The sequence below is a fragment of the Seriola aureovittata genome, chromosome 21 (assembly GCF_021018895.1).
Source record: "Seriola aureovittata isolate HTS-2021-v1 ecotype China chromosome 21, ASM2101889v1, whole genome shotgun sequence".
Taxonomy (NCBI): domain Eukaryota; kingdom Metazoa; phylum Chordata; class Actinopteri; order Carangiformes; family Carangidae; genus Seriola; species Seriola aureovittata.
Window position 1 is genome coordinate 8,224,985 of NC_079384.1, and position 19,333 is coordinate 8,244,317.

The following is a 19,333-nucleotide window of genomic DNA, read 5'->3' on the forward strand; positions in this document are numbered from 1 at the left end:
GTCATCAATGATGTCACGGTTTATACCATGATTGTGGGGGTGAGCCTAAATTCAATATACTGTGTTAATAAGTATTTGTGTTATTTGTAGTGATTATAGTTTCTTTCTCTCTTCTGTTGATGTTTACTGATTAAAAAAAATAACATTTTGTCATTAAATCGTTTTAAATAAGATAGACTTAGAAGTATCAACTAACGTTATTGAAAAATATTATATTTTATCCAAATAAGCAGCCATTGTTACTTTAACTAATTTGTTCTCCCTTGACATTAGATTTTTGGAGGCCAAACCTAACAGTTAACCTTATTGAAAAGGTTTCATTTCAATAGGAAATTTGTTTAATGGCCAAACTTAGCAGCTAATGTTACTGGTGTTTTCATATTAATAGGAAATTCGTGTTTAATGGCCAAAATTAGCAGCTAATGTTACTGAAAAGGTTTCATTTTAAAAGGAAATTCATGGTTAATGGCCAAACTTAGCAGCTAAAGTTATTGAACATTTTTCATTAAATTTCATTAAATAGGAAAGTGAAGTTTGATGGACAGACTTAGTATCTGATGCACCATCTTTCTTCACTAGAGGTTCCACAATCTGACATACAGCCTCTCTGGTGACTGCACAGCTGCAGTCCTGTAAACATTTGTCTTCTGCTCATAAATCAGTTTCACCCACTGTTTTCTTCATTCTCCCTCTCAAACACACACATCAAAATAAGATAAACACCATAAAACACCAAACACAGCTTGACACTTCCGCTCCTAACTGTTGTTCTAATTTATTCAGCTGATGACGCAGAGAGTTAAGTTTGTGTTACATCTTCTTGCTGTTGTGAAATGTGTATATTTTATAATCGGAAGCCTGGATGGAAAAGCACCCTGAGTTACTGTAAGCCATTTTGTCCTGACATGACAAAACATAATTACTGGTATTTGTCAGTGCAAACAAATCACAAATCAAATTGAGGTTTGTAATTGCATTTAAATAATTAAGATTAAACTGAAAAGGCAATGTTAGAATTTAATAATAGGAAGGATATTGACATTTTTTAAACGAAACCCCAGACCCTGGTGTTTGTGTATAATTAAGCAAGAAAATCAATTTTCATAAATTGCACATACAATATGAATACTATTATTCAAAGTTCCTTTAACAATGAACTAATGGAATCACTGGGGAATCAATGGGAAAACATAAAATCAATAAATATCTGCTTCTTAAACACTTGGCTCTGACCCACCTGAACTTGTAGAGGTCCGACTTTACGAGCAACTCTTTCTGTAAATGGCACGGAAGAAGCCCATACATAGTGTGAGAACACAGGTCTTCTTCTAAGCATTAAATCACAGTTTAATTATGTAGAAATGTCTGACTCATACGTTACTCTCATGAAGTAGGACCTCCTTCTCCTAACTGCTTTATAAGGGCACAAAACTTGCTCCTGTTCAGAATTTGATCTAAAAGAACTTGCTTGTATACTATTTATTATTTATTTTTCGTCCTTATTAAGCTATTTATTTTCTATTTATTCCTCATTTGTCTTCTTTCAAGAGTCCCTTTACCTTTTTTCCAAATGTTTTTTTTTCCACACACACCTTTCTCTTGCCTGTCCTCTTTTCTCCTAATCATTCCACTTCCTTTCTCGCTGTCATTTTATCTCACTGACTCCAACCCACTTTTATCCTTTAATAATCAAGTCAGAGAAGGGCATCTCTACACAGGTAATTATAATTATTTTCATTTTAGTAATTTAAAAACAATTTTGTGAAAATATGGGAATTTTGACAAGACAATTTTGATCTTAAACACCTTAAATACTTTATCATGCTGATTTTGTTGTTCCCTCTCCCTTTCTTATTTTTGCAGAAAACCACAGAAGAGGCATGTATCTGCAGATGACCCTGGATGGCAGAGTGTCAGGAAGTGATGTCCAGACTCCTTACAGTAAGTATTATTAATAACAGACAGCATATGTTGGCCCAATTTAGCATATTTTTCATTTCAAATACATCTACACAATACACTGTAATAATATGAGGCCCAGAAAACTGAGACCAGCAAGAAATTTATGAAGAGGCCACATCTATTTATGTTTCTGTGTTTCCAGGTGTGCTGCAGCTGAAATCAGTCAAACCAGGCCATATAGTCATCAAGGGAGAGTCATCATCCCGGTTTCTCTGTGTGGACAGTGGAGGCCGTTTGAGGGGGCAGGTACAGTAAGCAAAGAAAATGTTAACATCTTAACATCCTTTAACATCTTTGTCCTTCTCGTCACTCACTGGCAGTTTACATCTGTTGCCACTTTCAGAGACTGTACACAGAGGCTGACTGCACCTTCCGAGAGCTGCTGCTGGCAGACGGATACACCCGTTTCCTCTCCTCGCACCATGGATTTCCTGTGTCTCTGGCATCAAAATATTCCCCAGATCGACTCGCGGTCCCCTTCACTCGATTCCTACCACTTAGGAATACTCTGAGCGGGGAGAGTGTGTCAGACCAACCACCAAACAATCAGAGACATTTCAACATGGAGTCTGATGATCTTCTTGGAATGGGCCTAAATTCTATGGTCAGTCCTCAGTTCTCAATGGAGAAGTAAAGAAAATGAACTCTCTGATCGTTAACTGTATATGCACCTGATTAGGGCAATATTATTGTAACTTATTTATTTATTGTGTATTTATTGTGTGTGGTGTATTTCTAGTGGTGTATTTAAAGACATTTGACAACAGGTTCTGTGATTTTAGTAGTTTTAGAGCATGTTTGTGTCTGAGGAAGAAATGTTCCATGTTGCAACATCTTGTTGATATGTTTTGGTATGTGAGGCTTTTGGAGTTTCTCTGAATCGGAAATCTGGAAAGTCCAGTAAGCTCATGTTTGTACTACTCAAGTGTTTATCAGACTGTAGAGGACTTTGGAATGAAAATAAACATGACATAAATTTCACTTTCGTTTCTTTTTGCCATGCAATGACCCAGCAGTTCAGTCATACCATTTATAAAACCAGGAAGGATGAGAGGAACTCATTCTGACCAGTGATCACAGCTTTCATAGTGGAGTAATGAAATTGATGCTGATTATTGTGAGGACAGGAGCGCTCTCTAGTGGACAAATAAGTAATGATGGCAGACAGATCAACTTCCCTAACCCTCTTTGCTTATGGGCTGTAGTGAGCATCTAAATCTTATGTCTAGGTTGGTCAAACCTACAACAAAATGTTTCTGTTATACAGTATATGTACAGTTTAGTGTGTATGTATTTGACCAGTGGTATTTCCCTACAATCTATGATACATTCTGCAAACTACAGTTCTGGACAGCTGCCATAAATTGTCTATATATAGTGAACAGGATGTAAAGGCCCTTAAGGTAAATTTATGACTTATGATATTTTATAATATTAATGATTTATCATTTCAGGCTATATAAATAAAATTTACTTTACATCTTTATCTTTGAACTGAGGTTGTCTTGGGTACAAAACTTGCTTCACTCAAGGCTGCCACATATTTAATTATATTCTGTGCAAAATAAATGCATTTCAAATTAAAATCCTCACTGCTCCCCTGTTTATTTTTTCCCATAGCACAGAAAAAGGAGAATTGAAGAGGGCTGTAGATGTTTCTATCATGAATATTGTTTTCATTTGAAAACTGACATAAAATGAATGCAGTATGTAGTTTCTGTAGCTGCAGTACACTACCACCAACATAAGTCAGATTGCATTAATGTCTGCTGCTAAAAAAAAAGGTAAAATTCCTCTTAATAAATTAGCCCTTGAACACACAAGCACAAAAAATATTTTAAATAATATATTTTGTTGTGGTGTTTGTTGATTAGTTGTTGTTGTTTGTTTGTTTGTTTGTTTGTTTGTTTGTTTGTTTGTTTAGCTTTTCCCTGCATTGTTTAACAGGACCAGTTTTCCCATGTAAAAATTCAAACAATAATAACTGCATCGTTTTAGCCAACTTCACAGACAAAAACAGGCAGTTTGCTGTTGGAAATCGCAGACATTTTCTCATTTGTTTTTTCTATCACTGGCTGATCACGTTTTTATCCCAGGAAAAGTTTATTTCTTCTTCTCATCTTCTCTTTCCTGACTGTTACTAACACCAGTAACACAAACTAAAACACATTATTTAAGCTGTTTACACTAGCAAAGTTACATTAGTACACATACTTTCCATGGGTCATCACTCTGATGCTGTGGAAAGTCTTATGTGTTCCAGTGAAATCGAGAGCAATGTTATTGGAAGCGGCTGCTTATAGCAGCTTAGTGGCTGTGGAAAAGGTGAAACATAGATTCAGTCTGGCAGACCTCAACGACTGCATGTTGTGTTTAGAGATGCAGTTGCCTAAGCAGTGAAGCATCAGGTTCAATTGTATCTCACCAGTGAAGGTTTAAATCTTTTCTCTTAATAATTACTCATTACCACAGGCAACGATAAATAACACGGCTTCTTTTAAGAAAATTAATAAAATATAATCTTTATTAAAAACTGCATAATTAAGCAGATAAACAGAGAATCTCTGCCATAGCAATCAAAACTTTCCTCTTCAACACAAGTACAGTAGGTAACACTGTGCCATTAGGTAAAGCTATAGTGTTGTATTACAACATGATAAAGGTCATGTCAGTCGCTTCAGGTCACATAAGCCAAAACCACACAAGTGTGAACTTTGTACATAACTTGCAGAAGAGTGTTGAGAATGTGGGGGTTGGTTTACGAGAGATCTGCAGTGACAGCTCTGCTGGTGTTGAGTTTTGATGAGACATGACATCTATATTGCCAATAATCAATCTGCTTCCATTCCGAACATTAAGGAACAAAGTGACAGTACTAAGACATCATAGTTTCAAGGCACAGACATTCAGAAAGTCATTTACATCTCAAACACAAGCTGATAGCATTAATAAATAAAACAGCTCATATTATATTCATATCATGACCCTGAGAATGTAAAATGTACTCACTTTGAGTCTTTTTCTTGCTTTTTTGAAGCTATATTATACAAAAGTTGCTTTTCAGTGACATTTAGCTGGCTGGTGCTGCAATAAATAACTATAAATGAACAAGAAAAGGCTATTAAAGGTTATTAGTAGGTATTAAAAGTGTTAAAATTTTGGCTTTACACAGTTCGCCAGTTTCTGTTTGTCATTTTCTTCTTGCTAGTTTCTCTCTTCAGGATCTGTATTTCTGATTGACGAACTCATCTTTAGCCACATGTGCTTCTTTTTACTTTTTTTATTTATTTTTTCATTCATCCTTTTCAGTCTCTTCCTACTATGTTTTGACAAGTGTACAATGTACCCTCATTAAACCTGAGTGACCAGTGGCTCTCTCAGATACAAGTTTCCCTCTCTGAACTCTGTGCTCTGCCCTGTACACAGTCCACCCAGCAGAGTCCCATTCAGAGGGTTACAGATGCCTTCAATGGCATAATAATCCCCCTCTGGATCCCTATCCCCTTCATCTATTTCTTCCCCTTCTGGCTCCTCATCTTCCCAGAGTGATGTCTTGACATGGGTGTACTCCGTCTGATCCTCACACTCAGTCTCCCGGTGGTAGAAGTAGCTAAAATTGGATACTATGACAGGCACTGGAAGTGAGATGGTAAGCACGCCAGCAATGGCGCACATTGAGCCCACCAGCTTACCCCACACTGTTTCTGGGTACATGTCACCATATCCCACTGTGGTCATGGTGACAACTGCCCACCAGAAAGCGTGTGGTATACTGATAAAGGCCGTGTTGGTGTGGTCAGCCTCAGCAAAGTAGATGGCGCTGGAGAAGAGGATGACGCCAATAAACAGGAAGAAGATAAGCAGGCCCAGCTCACGCATGCTGGCCCTCAATGTCTGTCCAAGGATCTGTAAGCCCTTTGAGTGACGAGACAACTTGAAGATCCTGAACACCCTCACTAACCTGATGACTCTGATGATGGCCAAGGATGTTGCTGGGCTTGCATCATTGTCCTTGGCCAGCTCTGTTCCCAGAGTGACAAAATAGGGCAGGATGGCACTGAAATCGATGATGTTCATGACATCCTTGAAGAAGTGCGTCTTGCTGGGGGCGCAAGCGAAGCGCATGACGAGCTCGAAGGAGAACCAGCATATGCACATGGTTTCTACCATGAAGAAGGGGTCATGGAAAACACTTTGTGGAAGAGGCATGTTCTCGGAGACATTCTTTGCCTGGGCGTGGTACCTGTAAAAATATTCCTTAAGTGGAGGAGACAGGAAAAATATAAAATGTATTAAATATCGCAATATCACCATAACAAGAAAATAAACAACTGCAATTATTCAAATTGTTCTTCAAATTATAAATGACAAAATCCCATTCAAAGGACTAGGACAATTAGGGAAATATGCTTATTCCCTTATTCAAAGATTTATACTGTACCACTTTCAAGTTTGTATGGTAATTATGAAGCTAAAACCAGCATCCAGTTAGCTTAGCTTAGCTTAGCAAAAGGAATGGAAGCTTGGCTTGGCTCTTTCCAAAAGTAACAAAATCCCCCTACAAGCACCACTCACTAAGTAATACATTATATCTTGTTTGTTTAATTTGTACAAAAGCCAAAGGTGTAAAAATTCATGGCCTAGAAATAGCATGGCACATAACCCTTCATGAAATGGTGAATTGATATTATTATGAATCTGTTTTTGTATAGGTTAGAAAAAGAAGATGTAATGTGTGAATTACTGAGTTTTAGAGGTGCTGGTAGGCTATGTAGATTTTTTTTACTTTGAACAGACCCAAGCTAGTTGTTTCCCCCTCTTACTAGTCTGCTAAACTAAGCTTACAGGCTAGTGGCTATAGCTTCATATTTACTATATAGCCATGAGCAATATCATTCTTCTCATCCGTCTCAGCAATAATGTGAATAAAAAGTAGTTTACATAGTACTGCTGAGATACTGTTTCGTGGTGTCCTATTAAACTACATTGAATTTCAGCATGTTGTCCACCATCTCATTGGTTCACACTTTTGGCAGCATCATAAAAGCGCTTGACATCTGCGGCTTTACATTTCAATCATAGCTGTAGCAATCTCTTTTTCAGTCCACCTGTCATTCCATCTTCCGTATCAGTTAGCATTACATTCAAGCATTAGAGGGTGGCCATTAAAAACATCTTATACAACATCAAGTTAGAAGCATGAAAACGGATCGTATGGATATATAAAAGGATCAGCATGCTGTAATGGGCTGCGTGTAATATATAAAGTTTCAGGGGAGTTTAAATGAACCTAGAGAATTCCTTATGGCTTTCAGTAGCAGGTCAGTGACAGTGTTTATTGCTAAAGGTGGACATCTATGTGTTGATCTGCACCAAGGGCTCTCCTAAGACTATATATAACCTTGTGAGATCTCCGAAGAGAAACATGAGCGTCTCGCTGCACCTCTCCTCATCCATCTCCACCTTCGTCGCTATCCCATCTCCCTGGCCACTACAGGCGAGTAACATTGCCTATGCAGTTCAGTGGGTCTGCCGCTGACTTGGAGAGGAGTAAGTTACAGTAGTTTCCTGGCAGCTCGCTTGTGCAAAGGCAGTCTGGCCTAGCGCAGCAGTCCTGAAGGAATGTGTTAACATGACCCAACGTATGCTACTCATCCTGTGAGACCTTTTAGTCTCCGGTTCTAAGCCACCGGAAAGCTTTGGCTCACCTTTGTCTATGTGTTCGGTCACTTGTGTGACCTTTCATTAACACACCTAACTGTCTCTTCACAATGTCTTCCCTTTCTCTCCTTTTATTTGTATTCCAGGCCCCACCCATTCCTCCCTGTACCCTTTAGCGCTTCCTGAATCCAAGTGTATCAAATTTAACAGCCGACTAAAATAATCACACCATAAGCTTCCCTTAGTCTCTCTCCCTCTTTCTCTCACTCACTCTCTGGTCTGCTTCCAGACATATTGGCCAATAGTTTTGCCCATGTCAGTGTTTTTCCTCTTAACACACTGTAGTACTCACCAAGTGTGTGTTTACCTAAACACCTGCTTCCAATGATATCATGTTTCCTTTTGACCCAAGCAGTCACACACATCCCATTCAAGACCTTATTCCCTGGTGGTTTGATTCAGGCATTATTAATAACTTTTAGCAGTCTGTTTTAGCAAGTGGCACTGAATTAAGTGGTGTGATATTGAACATAAAGCCATGACATAAAGACATGCAAAAGATTGCGTAATAGGGCTGATATTTCAAGTAGAGAGAGCTGGCAACATATTCTCTCATGTCCAATAAAACCTTTAACCAATACTTCCCATACAGGCCATAAATTTTAAATTTGATTTCATTTAAGTCACAGATCTGTTGAGAGCATTCCCAGTTGTTTTTATACTGCCACCCATTCTGTTACTCACATAAATACCGTAAAGGTGACTAAAGAATATTTTAATGGAGAATACTTACCATCGTCTTTATTCATTATGCCATTCGCCTGACTTTCCTGAAATTTGGAAACCCTTAAAAACCCTAAACAACACTCTTCACACTGTTCATCCTCCCACACCTACAGCAACACTTCAATCACATTTCCTACCTCTCGTGACTCTTTCTCATTCCTGAAGTCAGGCAGTGTCTCCAGGCAGAAGATGAGGATGGACACCACAATGACCATAACACTGATGATGGCTATGATACGTGCACCCGATGAGGACTCAGGGTGCTCAAACAGCATCCACAGTCTTTTCTGGATTTCGTTGGACGGCAGCGGCCTCTCCTCCTCTTTTGGAAAACCTTCGTCCTCCTTGAAACGGTTCATGATTTCCTCTCCGAGCTCGTAGAACATCAGCTCATCCATGAAGATGTCCAGGGGTATGTTTGCTGGCCTGCGAAGCCTCCCGCCTGACTGGTAAAAATACAGAATGGCATCAAAGCAGGCCCGATTGCGGTCCAGGAAGAGCTCATTTCGCAGCGGGTCAAAGTACCGTGACCTCCGCCTGGGGTCACCAAGCATGGAGTCAGGGAACTGGGCTAAGGTGCGGAGCTGAGTTTCGTAACGCATCCCTGAAACATTGATGGCGAGTCTTTCACTCAAAGCCCATCCACTCCTCCATAGAGACCCAGAACGTCGGCTCTCTTTCTTCTTCTCCTTCTCATTTCCTTTGATCTCCTTCTCTCCTTTTTCCTCACTGTTGAGCTGGTTCTTCAGTTGTTTATCTTTTTCTCCATCATTCTCTTTCCTTATGCTTCCTCTTTCATCATCCTGTGGGTCACTGCTGTCCATCCCTTTAAGTAGCCCAGACCGGGGAACGAGGCAAACCACTCTCCTGAGAATTTGGAGAACAACTGGACTTAAAAGCAAACCGTATCTGAAACTAGAGTAATAGTTTCATCAGTGGATTTGGTTTTCAGTTGATAAGTATTACAGATGGAACTAAAAGCAAATGGCTGAAGTGTTGGTTCTTTACAATTTTCCTGACATATTTCATCACAGTTAAACATACTTATTCACCACAAAATCTGCTTAAAGACTCTTTGAAATGTTACCTTAATAATTTTTTATCTCATTTAAAATGTGAACTGTGGATTACAGTGGATAGAAATTACAAACAACAAGCCATGTTAGTTCCCAGTAAATGAAAGTATTTACTCACTAAATGTAAAATAGCTGCTGACAGTCACTAATGGCAGGATGAAAAATCACATTGTGTGCCTCCCGTGGCTCATCAGGTTGTCCGTCTTTCTTTCTGTCATCATGTCCGTCTGTCATATACACAAAGTCCTTGTTTGGCTGTCTACCTTCAATCGACACTCACGCAGAGGTCTACTGACAGTCCAGCTAAACTTTCCGGCCAGCTTGTACACAACCTGCACTTCCAGTTGTTTGCTCAGGGAACATCCACGATCCTGTCCTGTCCCTTGCTGCCTCACGTTGTCTGTCTTGAAATTTTTTGGGATTGCTGTCCTGTTGAAATTCAATCTCTTTAGACCCCTCCGACCCCTCCCTGTCCTTTCCCTCCATTTTAGCTATGGGGCGAGACAACCTTCAACCTCCCTATCAAATGTCACGTTTGCCTGGCACTGCGTGGTGTGACCCCCTCTAACAAGTATGGTACTCTGACTGACAGAGGTCTCTCACTGTACCTAGTTTAATGAGGTACAGTGAGAGATTTTGAGGTTATGAGGCTCATTACCTCAAAATTATTTTATTTGAAGGTGTATTATTTAAAAACTAAAATCAATGGATTGTATGCTCTAGCAATAGTTGAAGGGAAAAAACATACATAAGCAGCAAATGTTTAATGTTAAATTACTATGTTAAACTGCTTAGCAGCTAATCAGAATGCTCACAAGTAAGTCAGCACACTTAGCCTATGCAGTTATGAAGCAATCCTGTGTTGCCTCATTTGCATTTTTTACTAGATAGTATTGCAAGCTAGTTTTTGTACAGAGATAAATTAGTTTAATAGCATTCATTCTTAAATTTCCGAGCTTTCTTTGGTTGTTTCATTAAAAATAATCATAGCAAAAAACTTTGTGTCCTTGCCAAGTGTAGGACAGTTGTTGGTGTGACTTCAAGGGAAAGAGCTACATGCTCATTAGCATTTACATTAGCATTTAACATAAACATTTAGGCTAATGTGCCGTCCTTCAGTCCATGTACTTATGTCTGTAAATTTGTGTTACTTGTTGAAAGAAAGCATACATTGCTGTGTTGTGCATGTTTTGTTGTCACGTAATTATTGTTTATGTGCTAAAACTTTTGGCAGTTGTAGCTTAATTGTTATAGCCTACCTGTAATGTTAGCATTGGCATAGAGCAGGCTAAGCAGATGTAACACTAAATGAAATAGGGTCAAACAGTAGGCCTAGTAAAAGTAGAATAGTAGAGGCTGTTGTATAGACGTATAAAATAAGATTTGTTTTTGCCTTAGACCTTTTTCCCTGCAGATATGTTGACTTGTCTTAATATATGTAATTGATAACATTAAAGGTGGCTGAGTTCCATTAAGTGTCCCAGTAAGCCATTCAATCATTCAGCACATGCGGTAAGTGGAATGCAGCCATGATTAATTTTTAAATACACCTGTGCTTTTCCTGCTTTGCTTGCTTATTTACCACATGCTAGTTTTATTTAGCGTTCTCATATTTCCCCCCTCATTTCAAGGATAATGATGCTTTGAATTAAAAAATAATTGGACCCTTATCTGCCTCCTCTTCACCATTGCTTCCAAATCATGATCAGCCCCTGACAGTCTCTCAATCTGTTGCTCACCCCCATGGGATAGCTGTGTGTCACACAACATGCTTCAGCAGGGAAAACAGTCACCACCTGAACCTTAGAGGACTGAATATTAGGATGTAGATAGCTGTAAAATCATGGTGTCTGCTACCATACAAAGGGACAAACTAAAATACTTACTGCAAATTGACAAAATAGCATAGATATCTCTTATTTTGTGTATATAATTTTTGGCAAACACATTAATCAGAACCCCAAAGGGATAATCTGTTGACAAACACAAATGTTTTCTGTTGAAATACTGTAAAAATAAAATGATTCAAGCTGTCAGTGACAGCTAAAATGTAAAATACGTAAAATGTGAAATTGAATCATAGAGCTGTGTCACACTGCATGACACTTTCTTTCTTATAATAATAATAATTATTATTATTATAATGATAATAATAATAATGATAATAATGTTTTTTGTAGGCTAGTGCATCCATATTTTCAGTTAATTTTGAGTTTGTGGTTGACACAAATAAGAACAAGCAAACACAAAAAAATTAAAAAAATTAAAGTCTAAATCAGTAATTGACCAACCAGTAAGATTTCCTGTTATTATAGGTCTTTAACTATCTGAACCCAATGAAGCAGACACTACTCTGTATACCCACCAGAGGGAGGTAATGTTTTGGTACAAAAAAGAAAAAAAAAACTTAGAGAGAGGCCTCTGCCGACATTTCCTCATACTTGCCTTCAGCCAAAGACAAAATACACTGCTTACCTCGCTGCTACTTTAACATACAAAATAAAACTATGAATATTAAGAATGAACTGAATGCAGTAAGGAATTCCTCTAGTTTTTTGTGTTTAAAGGATGTGACAATCACACGCAAAATGATAATTTTGTCATATTTAGTTGTTCTTAGCTGTGAAAGAGCTTCTAGTTGTAAAATGGCTTTAAATTCTTTAGTTTTCATGCAGCTATGCAGGGCATTCATGAGGGTTTGTGATAACAGATACCACCACAGATGCAACACCACAGAGCCAATGTTTGAAACAGACAGTGGATATCCATGAGCAGAAAATAGGTGACTCATCAGACCATACTTGTTGCCATGTGGTCCTTATACCAGCATATGGTTTAGTGCCTTCATCGTGGATATGAGTATTTTCAAAAAAGAATATTTATTATACTATATTTACTATGTGCTAAATTATACTATATTCAGAAGCTTTGCATTTGTCCACTTTTCCAGTAGTTTGTTATACCTCAATGGTTTATTGGTATTCTAATTAATAACTGTGTAGCTGCTTTTCTAAGTCTGACTTAGTGATTTCAAAATTACAGTGAAAATTTTTGTTTTCAGTTTGTCCATGCTGTTTTCTTCTTGTGTCCAAGAACAGAATTATTCTGTATCAGTTCTGTTAAAAAAATATTTCATGTTGGTGTTCGGTTTCTTGCATATTAGAAGTTACAGTTACAGTTATTTGATATTATGCAAGGGAAACCGCACTTACATTATCTCATCATTCTCAAATATCATGACACAGTTACAGATGACCTCAAAATTATAGATTGCCATTATGTGACAAGTGTTTATTTTAGAAACTCAAAATGGTTTAATGCAGCGGTCTCTGGCTGAAAGAGAAACTTAAAAGTTGGACCTTCTTGGAAATGCTGCCATCTAAACACGTTATGTCCTAAAACTTCCAGATACAAATTTAATGTGTCATCCTTCAGTTTCTTGGAAGACTATTTGATTTTCATTTTGTCCTCTCTTCAAATCAGATTATATCAATCAGTATATTGTGGTATCGTGTTCCTGACAGGCTGATGAATCGCGTTAACTGTGACAGTCAGTGTACAGGATAGTATCAGTCAGTTTGCACAGGAGCACACATTTCATCAGCTTTAAATCTGAAACAAACTGACACACCATTGATGTCACCTTTTAATTTATTTTGAGTTCATTTCAATGATTTTAAGCAATTTTAATGTTTCTGAAAAAGCATCTCATGACTGTTAATCAGTTATTCATTCAAGCTGCTATGGAGATTGGTTCACATTAGATCGCATTGACATTCATACATTTTAAGTCTCAATAGTAGAAATATGTTCAATTATGACACTTTATTGATATGTTTCTATTTTTTTCTTCAAAATATAAAAAGATAGATCATGAACATTCCATTGAAATATACTTTATACAGTTCTTGATGAGTTGTTCTTTGTGTTCCAACATTTCAAAAATAAAATCCGGCATAAGTCACAACCAGATGCTCCAGTGACCACCTCTTCTCCCCATTCACTCTCCTACTAAGACCGCAGTACAATGGACTAGTACCTAAGTCTGTTTTATACAATTTGATGGCATGTAAAATGAACACACATCTTTTATCTTTGGAATGCTTACGTGAATGCATGATGTTAGTCTGTAATATTAGATGTAAGTATATCGGTATGACTTTTGTGGTGTATATCACATTATTTCTAATTAAAATAAGATATTAACTCTATTAGAAAAATCTATTCAGCATGATAACATTTCCTCTAAAACAACTCTGGTCTTATCACTTTGTAAAATAAAATATTTTTTGATTAGTGTGATTGCTAAGTCACTCTATGGAGAGCCATAAAGCCACTATACATGTGGTTGCAATCATCTGGACTGATGACAGAACATCTGTGTCTCAGGGAGCATACAGTAAGTGTCGATCAGTGGCATTCGTGGTGCAGATTGCATACTGTGTCCTCAATTAAACAAACAAAAACATATTAAACAGAAACAGGCACATAAAGAAAATACATAGGATATAATTTAAGCATGTGTCATCCAAGGACCACATAACACCTTCCAAACACCTGGAGAGGACATGTCATAATATTGTCATTACACATAGTAGCTGTTAGGTTAACAGTGGCATCTACTTACCATGTAAAGCATTTTTGTTATTTTGGTTATGTGAGTGTTACACAGGAAATCTCTTAACATTTTGTAACAGATTGCAAAGTTTAGAAAGTAAAACAGACTTAGCACTCTCAACATTGTAACTCATTCTGTTCAACATGACTAAATCAAATGGCAGTATTATGCAATAGAAAAGGAAAGACATCTTTTTCAGCCTGGCATTGGCAGAGCAGTCACAATGTAGAGAATGAAGAAATGGCTAAATTAACAGTGATACAGGAAGAAAAAAAAAAAGACAGTACATGGCTGTAAAAACACAAACAGCTGGGTGAAGCACAAAGTTTTTGCAAGTGTGCACCCCATTGCTAGAAGTTTACCTCTGAAATATTCATAAACATCTTTGTGACCATCGAAGCCATAGTTGCTTAATGCCTTCCAAAATGGGAACTGAAATCGGGAGTTTTAAAAAGATAAACAAAATCCCATGGAACGTTTTTGCAAATAGACAAAAGTAAGTTCTAGACCCTGTAAAACCAACACAGACTCAACAGAATTCTCGAATAGTCTCTGTAGTCTACATCACACCATTGAGTCTCATATACTGGTGAGCCTCCAACTGCAATGTACCAAGAATGGACGGCGGACCATTCAGCTGCCTGAGCTGAGCCCTGAACCAGCAGGGCCTGAAACTCACTTGGAATTCCAAACCAAGGGTGAGGTGCTTGGAGAGCACTCAACAATGAGATGGGTTTTTTTTGTTGTTTTTTTTTTAAGCAAGACTTTTTTTTTTCTCTTTTTTTTTTTAAACATCAATCTCCCCTCGGTGGACACTGGTGTCGCTCATCTTTTTCTTTTTTTTTTTTCTTGCAACACTTAAAAGTACCTCACTGACATCATTTTGGAAGCTCTGGGTCTCTTTGATTGGTGCTCACATGAATGTGTTGTGTGCTATAATGAGCTGCCAACTAGCCAGCTGGATGACGGTAACTCCATGGGTATTGATGGATGCAAAGACCTGACCATCTAAAAAAAAAAAAAAAAAAAAAAAACGAAGACAGGCTACCTTACACACTCATGCTGACACTGTGAGTGTGAGTAGTTTTCAGTTGCCTCTGGGAGGAAGACGTTTCTGCTCTACGACACGGCACAGTGTTCATAGTTATCAGGACTGGATTCATGACAAACAATGATAGGAGGCTAAGGGGATATGTTAAGACTCTGTTCCCCCCTCGAGAGATTATCAAGTCATAATGCATGCGTTTTTTTACACATCACTGTGAGGTGTTCACATTATCGTTGTCTATATACTAGAATTTATTATGTTAGAAAGGAAATAGCAAAACACCTACATCCACACACACCATCGACACACCTGAGTCCTTTAAACCACACACAAACTTTGGAATGGCAGTTGGTTCCATGCAAACCTGAAATCTCTCTCGACTCTTCGCCAATGTGGTATAGTATCTCTCATAGTCTGTTATTGGTCTTTATTGGATAACCTGCGCTTGTACTCCCATTTCTCTACTTAGGACAAGTGGAACAGAACTGCCCATCCCAGCAAAATCCTGCCATGGGACATCCAAGGCCTTTACGAATCTCTTCTAACACTGAGGAATTGAAGATACTCTTGAGGGTCTCCGTGTGCCCTGCTACAATCACGTGACAACTCTTGTATTATTGCCAAAGAAAAAAAAAAAGCAAACTATGAGTACTAATCAAGCAGTCAAAGTTGTGGTATGGTGAGCTGTTGTTTTAGAACTGCTGCTGTTGCTGCTGCTGCTACGTTAAGTTGTGCAAATGATTCAAGGAAGGAAAGAAAAAAAAGAAAAGAAAGAACTTTGTGAATTGTTGCGTTCTTTTGCACAAATGCTATAGTTTGGCAAAGTCTTGAATGATCGCTGTTGATAGAATGGTTAGAAAATATACTGCTCAACAACGCGTTACAAAGTAAAACCATCGAAAAGACTGGAATGAGGAATGTAGGGCAGTAGTAGCAGAGAGATTTCATCGAACAAAACATAGTTCAGGGTGTACTTTGCAAACATACATGTTTCAATATTCACATTTTTTTTACTTTTCAAAACAAAATATAGCTCTTCTCTTTCATTATAATCTTTTTTAAAACATTAATTGCATATAACATTTTTTTAATTCATTTTATATATACTTTTTTTTGTATCTCTAGCACCCTTGTCTTCAACTAAGGGCTCGCAGAAAAGACAGTCATGCAAAGTAGTCATGCTGGTAAACAAAGTTACAAAAATGCATTATCTTTTTTTTTTTTCATTTGTTTATCTCAGCGTCCATCCTTTGTCATCCCCATGTCTTTACAGGCAAGAGTCTGTCATCGCTCACTGTCTTTCCAAAAACATTTTCCCGCTGCGTGTGGGGAAAACGCGTTCGCCCACCTCTCGTGACAAAACATTCGCTTCCGATCTCTTTTTCCACGACTTTGACTCCATTTCATGATGCCAAATTTTCTATTCACATTTGCATCTGATATTTTTTTTTTTTCTTTCTTCCATTCTGGACCTTTTCTTCCCAGAAACTTTCTCCGAAGCCATGGATAGTTGATTTGTTTATCAAAATATAGATTTGATCTCTTTGTACACTTCCACACTTTGCTCTACTCTTGGTCCATTTCTTCTCATTTTCCCCTTTGCCTAAGGGCTCCACTGATGGGCCATCCTTATTTTGACATCGACTTGCCATTGCAGCAGTCGTTGGCAGCAAGAGGGACAAGAGAGAGATGGGGCAGTATGCGTCTGGGAATTCTTGTGCCTAATTGGCAGTGTCGGCCTTTGTGTTACTGGGGAACATTTATCTGATTGGTCCCTTTTAAAAATGATAGCACATAATTTCCAGCTAATGAACAGTTATGTGTGTGACGTAAAAAGTGCCTTTGTGATAGTGGTGTCCTTTTCGTTGCCATTTAGGCCAGCCAATATCCTCTGATATAGAAGACAGACTGACAGTTGTCTCTAGGATTTCTGTCTCCTTGAGTCAGTCTTTTTGCTCCTCGAGACTGAGCACTGTCTCAGTCAGACATGGGAAAAATACTTGTAACATTTAAATGTGCAGATAGGAATGGGATGCTAGTGGCAGTTAAAGGACATAAGTTCTTTTAGAGGAATGACTTTGTACCAAACAGAGACAATGGCCAGTATGAGGGCGAGTACAAACCTCATCCTGAATGGAATATTTCTCCTAGTCTACAATACATTACAGAAGGTCATTCAGCAAGTGCATGCTACAGGACCTTTGGTATCCCACACGGATTCTGGGGCGAGCCCATGGCAGTACATGAGAGATAAAGATAAGTCTTTTTTTTTTCTCCACCATTTTCTTATGGGGAATGTTTTAGGTGGGTCTAAATGTACAGTATGTGCCAGACATGATCTGTTTGAGCTGATGCTACATGTGCTTCATATGTTGTTGTTGTTTCTGATTATCTCAGTATTTGTGAGGAGGGCAGTGTTTAAGCCAGATAGAAGTGAATGGAAGACATAGGTTCAGTGGCAAACATGCTATACAAGTGCTAAACTTGAATGAAAGACTGCAGTATGGGTGCTGTTAGATACTGTGCATTTGTGATTGAGTTCATGTGCACTGCTTGTATTTAGTGCATCGATTTTTTTCTTTTTTTTTTTGGAATGTCAAGTGTTAATGATTAAGACCAATCCTTTGTCTCTCATGTACTTTCTATATATATTTTTTCTTCTTCACTGGAAAGGAACCCAAGAGGAGAATGACATCTAAAAGATCCCTTGTATGCATAAATTCCTCTCTCTTCAAACTGTTGATGGATTAAGTCAAGTTATTTCCCGGCCAACAAATGCTACAATATGTTAGCAGAGATGCTACATTGTTCATTCAGTCCTTTGTGAAGACAAGTGTTGGTATTTCTTTTTTTTTTTGTTTGTTTGTTTGTTTTTTTCTCAGAAACGTGAAGTTGCGCAGTTGTTCAGCACTGTAGATGGTACTGAGTTGGTCATCATACAAGATGGCGAGTATAGTGTTGTCATAGAGATGTCATCTGGAATGTGTAATCAGGAGTCCTTTTCTCTCCCAAAGTGTGTCAGTGCAATGCTCAGTCAGTTTGCCGAAAAAAGAGGAAAAAAAAAAGAAAAAGAAAAAAGGTCAGTCAGACAAGTTGTCAAAAGTATGGTCGGAGTTCCAAGAGGCTGCTTTGGTAACAACGTGAGGAGCAGACCATATGATTTTTTAATTCATGATTAACCTCTGGTCTCTCTCTTGTCACCCCAAAGATCTCCTTTAAACTGTCCATCCGTGTCACACCTGTCGCTTACGTGGCTCCCGCCGCAAATTTGTGTTTACCGGTTACTGACTCCTCATTAGAGAGAGGGCGAATGCTAGAAACTTAACACTGTGAAGACAAGAACAGAAAGCCATTAATATTAAGTTCACAGAGAACAGACATTATTTGTAAAAAAAAAAAAAAAAATGTTCATATGTTCAGTGAAATTGAAACTTAACTAAACTTGTAACATTACGAGTAAGCACATGTATTTAGATTGGTTTATAGAAGTGCTCGACTAATATAAAGCAATCTTGGTCATAAATTTATGATTTTTCTTGTTCTCATATTTGAAATTTGCCAATTGCATGGATTTCCATAACACAGTTTCATAGTGTTACTGACATTATGTACAATAGGGAAGTAATCAGGGATTACCATTACCTGTAAACTGCTGGTTAACTGTGCATGTCAGAATGAAGTGCATAAATTTAAACTGTGATGACAACTCTAGTACAGCTACAAAAAACATGTCTATCTCCGACATACACACACAACGTTAGCACATAGGAAATGGCGACATTAAAACGTGTGGCTGACAATATTAGAAAAAGAAACAACAGACTGAATGAAACAAGCTGCCAGCCAGCTGACCAGCACCATGCTCTCCACTCTGCCAACTCTCAACAAATATAGCCATCACCTTTACAGAGGAGTGAATCATGTACAGAGCATTTCAAAGCTAACAAAGTAAGGTGATAGGGAGATGACGATTACTCACTAATATGTGTGTGTGTGTGTGTGTGTGTGCGTGCTTGCATATGTACGTGTATGAAAACATTTTCATTTGAATGATATGTACACTTCATGGAAAAACACATTTTTTGACAGATGGACACATACAAACATACGCACTGCTATTCATGGACGTTTTTTTTACATTTACAAAAGAGATTATTGTACTTAGTGGATTTACAAACTTGG

The 19,333-nt window shown here is 38.0% G+C and overlaps 2 protein-coding genes and 1 pseudogene across 3 annotated transcripts; 1 reads left to right on the plus strand and 2 right to left on the minus strand.

The window, feature by feature from the left end:
- Positions 1–1,375: 1,375 nt before the first annotated feature.
- fgf21 (fibroblast growth factor 21) lies at positions 1,376–3,279 on the plus strand. Its single transcript, XM_056365206.1, has 3 exons — positions 1,376–1,941; positions 2,105–2,208; positions 2,306–3,279. Exons 1-3 carry the CDS (start codon positions 1,881–1,883, stop codon positions 2,594–2,596), a joined length of 456 nt encoding a protein of 151 aa, XP_056221181.1. The 5' UTR covers positions 1,376–1,880; the 3' UTR covers positions 2,597–3,279.
- A 1,859-nt stretch (positions 3,280–5,138) lies between these two features.
- LOC130161872 (potassium voltage-gated channel subfamily A member 7-like) lies at positions 5,139–9,951 on the minus strand. Of its 2 annotated transcripts, none has more exons than XM_056365204.1 (3): positions 9,604–9,951; positions 8,547–9,324; positions 5,139–6,219 (listed from the first exon to the last, which is right to left on the minus strand). In XM_056365204.1, exons 1-3 carry the CDS (start codon positions 9,717–9,719, stop codon positions 5,314–5,316), a joined length of 1,800 nt encoding a protein of 599 aa, XP_056221179.1. In that variant the 5' UTR covers positions 9,720–9,951; the 3' UTR covers positions 5,139–5,313. The 2 variants fall into 2 exon arrangements, with proteins under 2 accessions (XP_056221179.1, XP_056221180.1); XM_056365205.1 differs by having other exon boundaries at positions 8,547–9,276; positions 9,604–9,950.
- A 3,167-nt stretch (positions 9,952–13,118) lies between these two features.
- Positions 13,119–19,333, minus strand: part of LOC130162005 (potassium voltage-gated channel subfamily C member 1-like) — a 49,952-nt pseudogene continuing 43,737 nt past the window's right edge.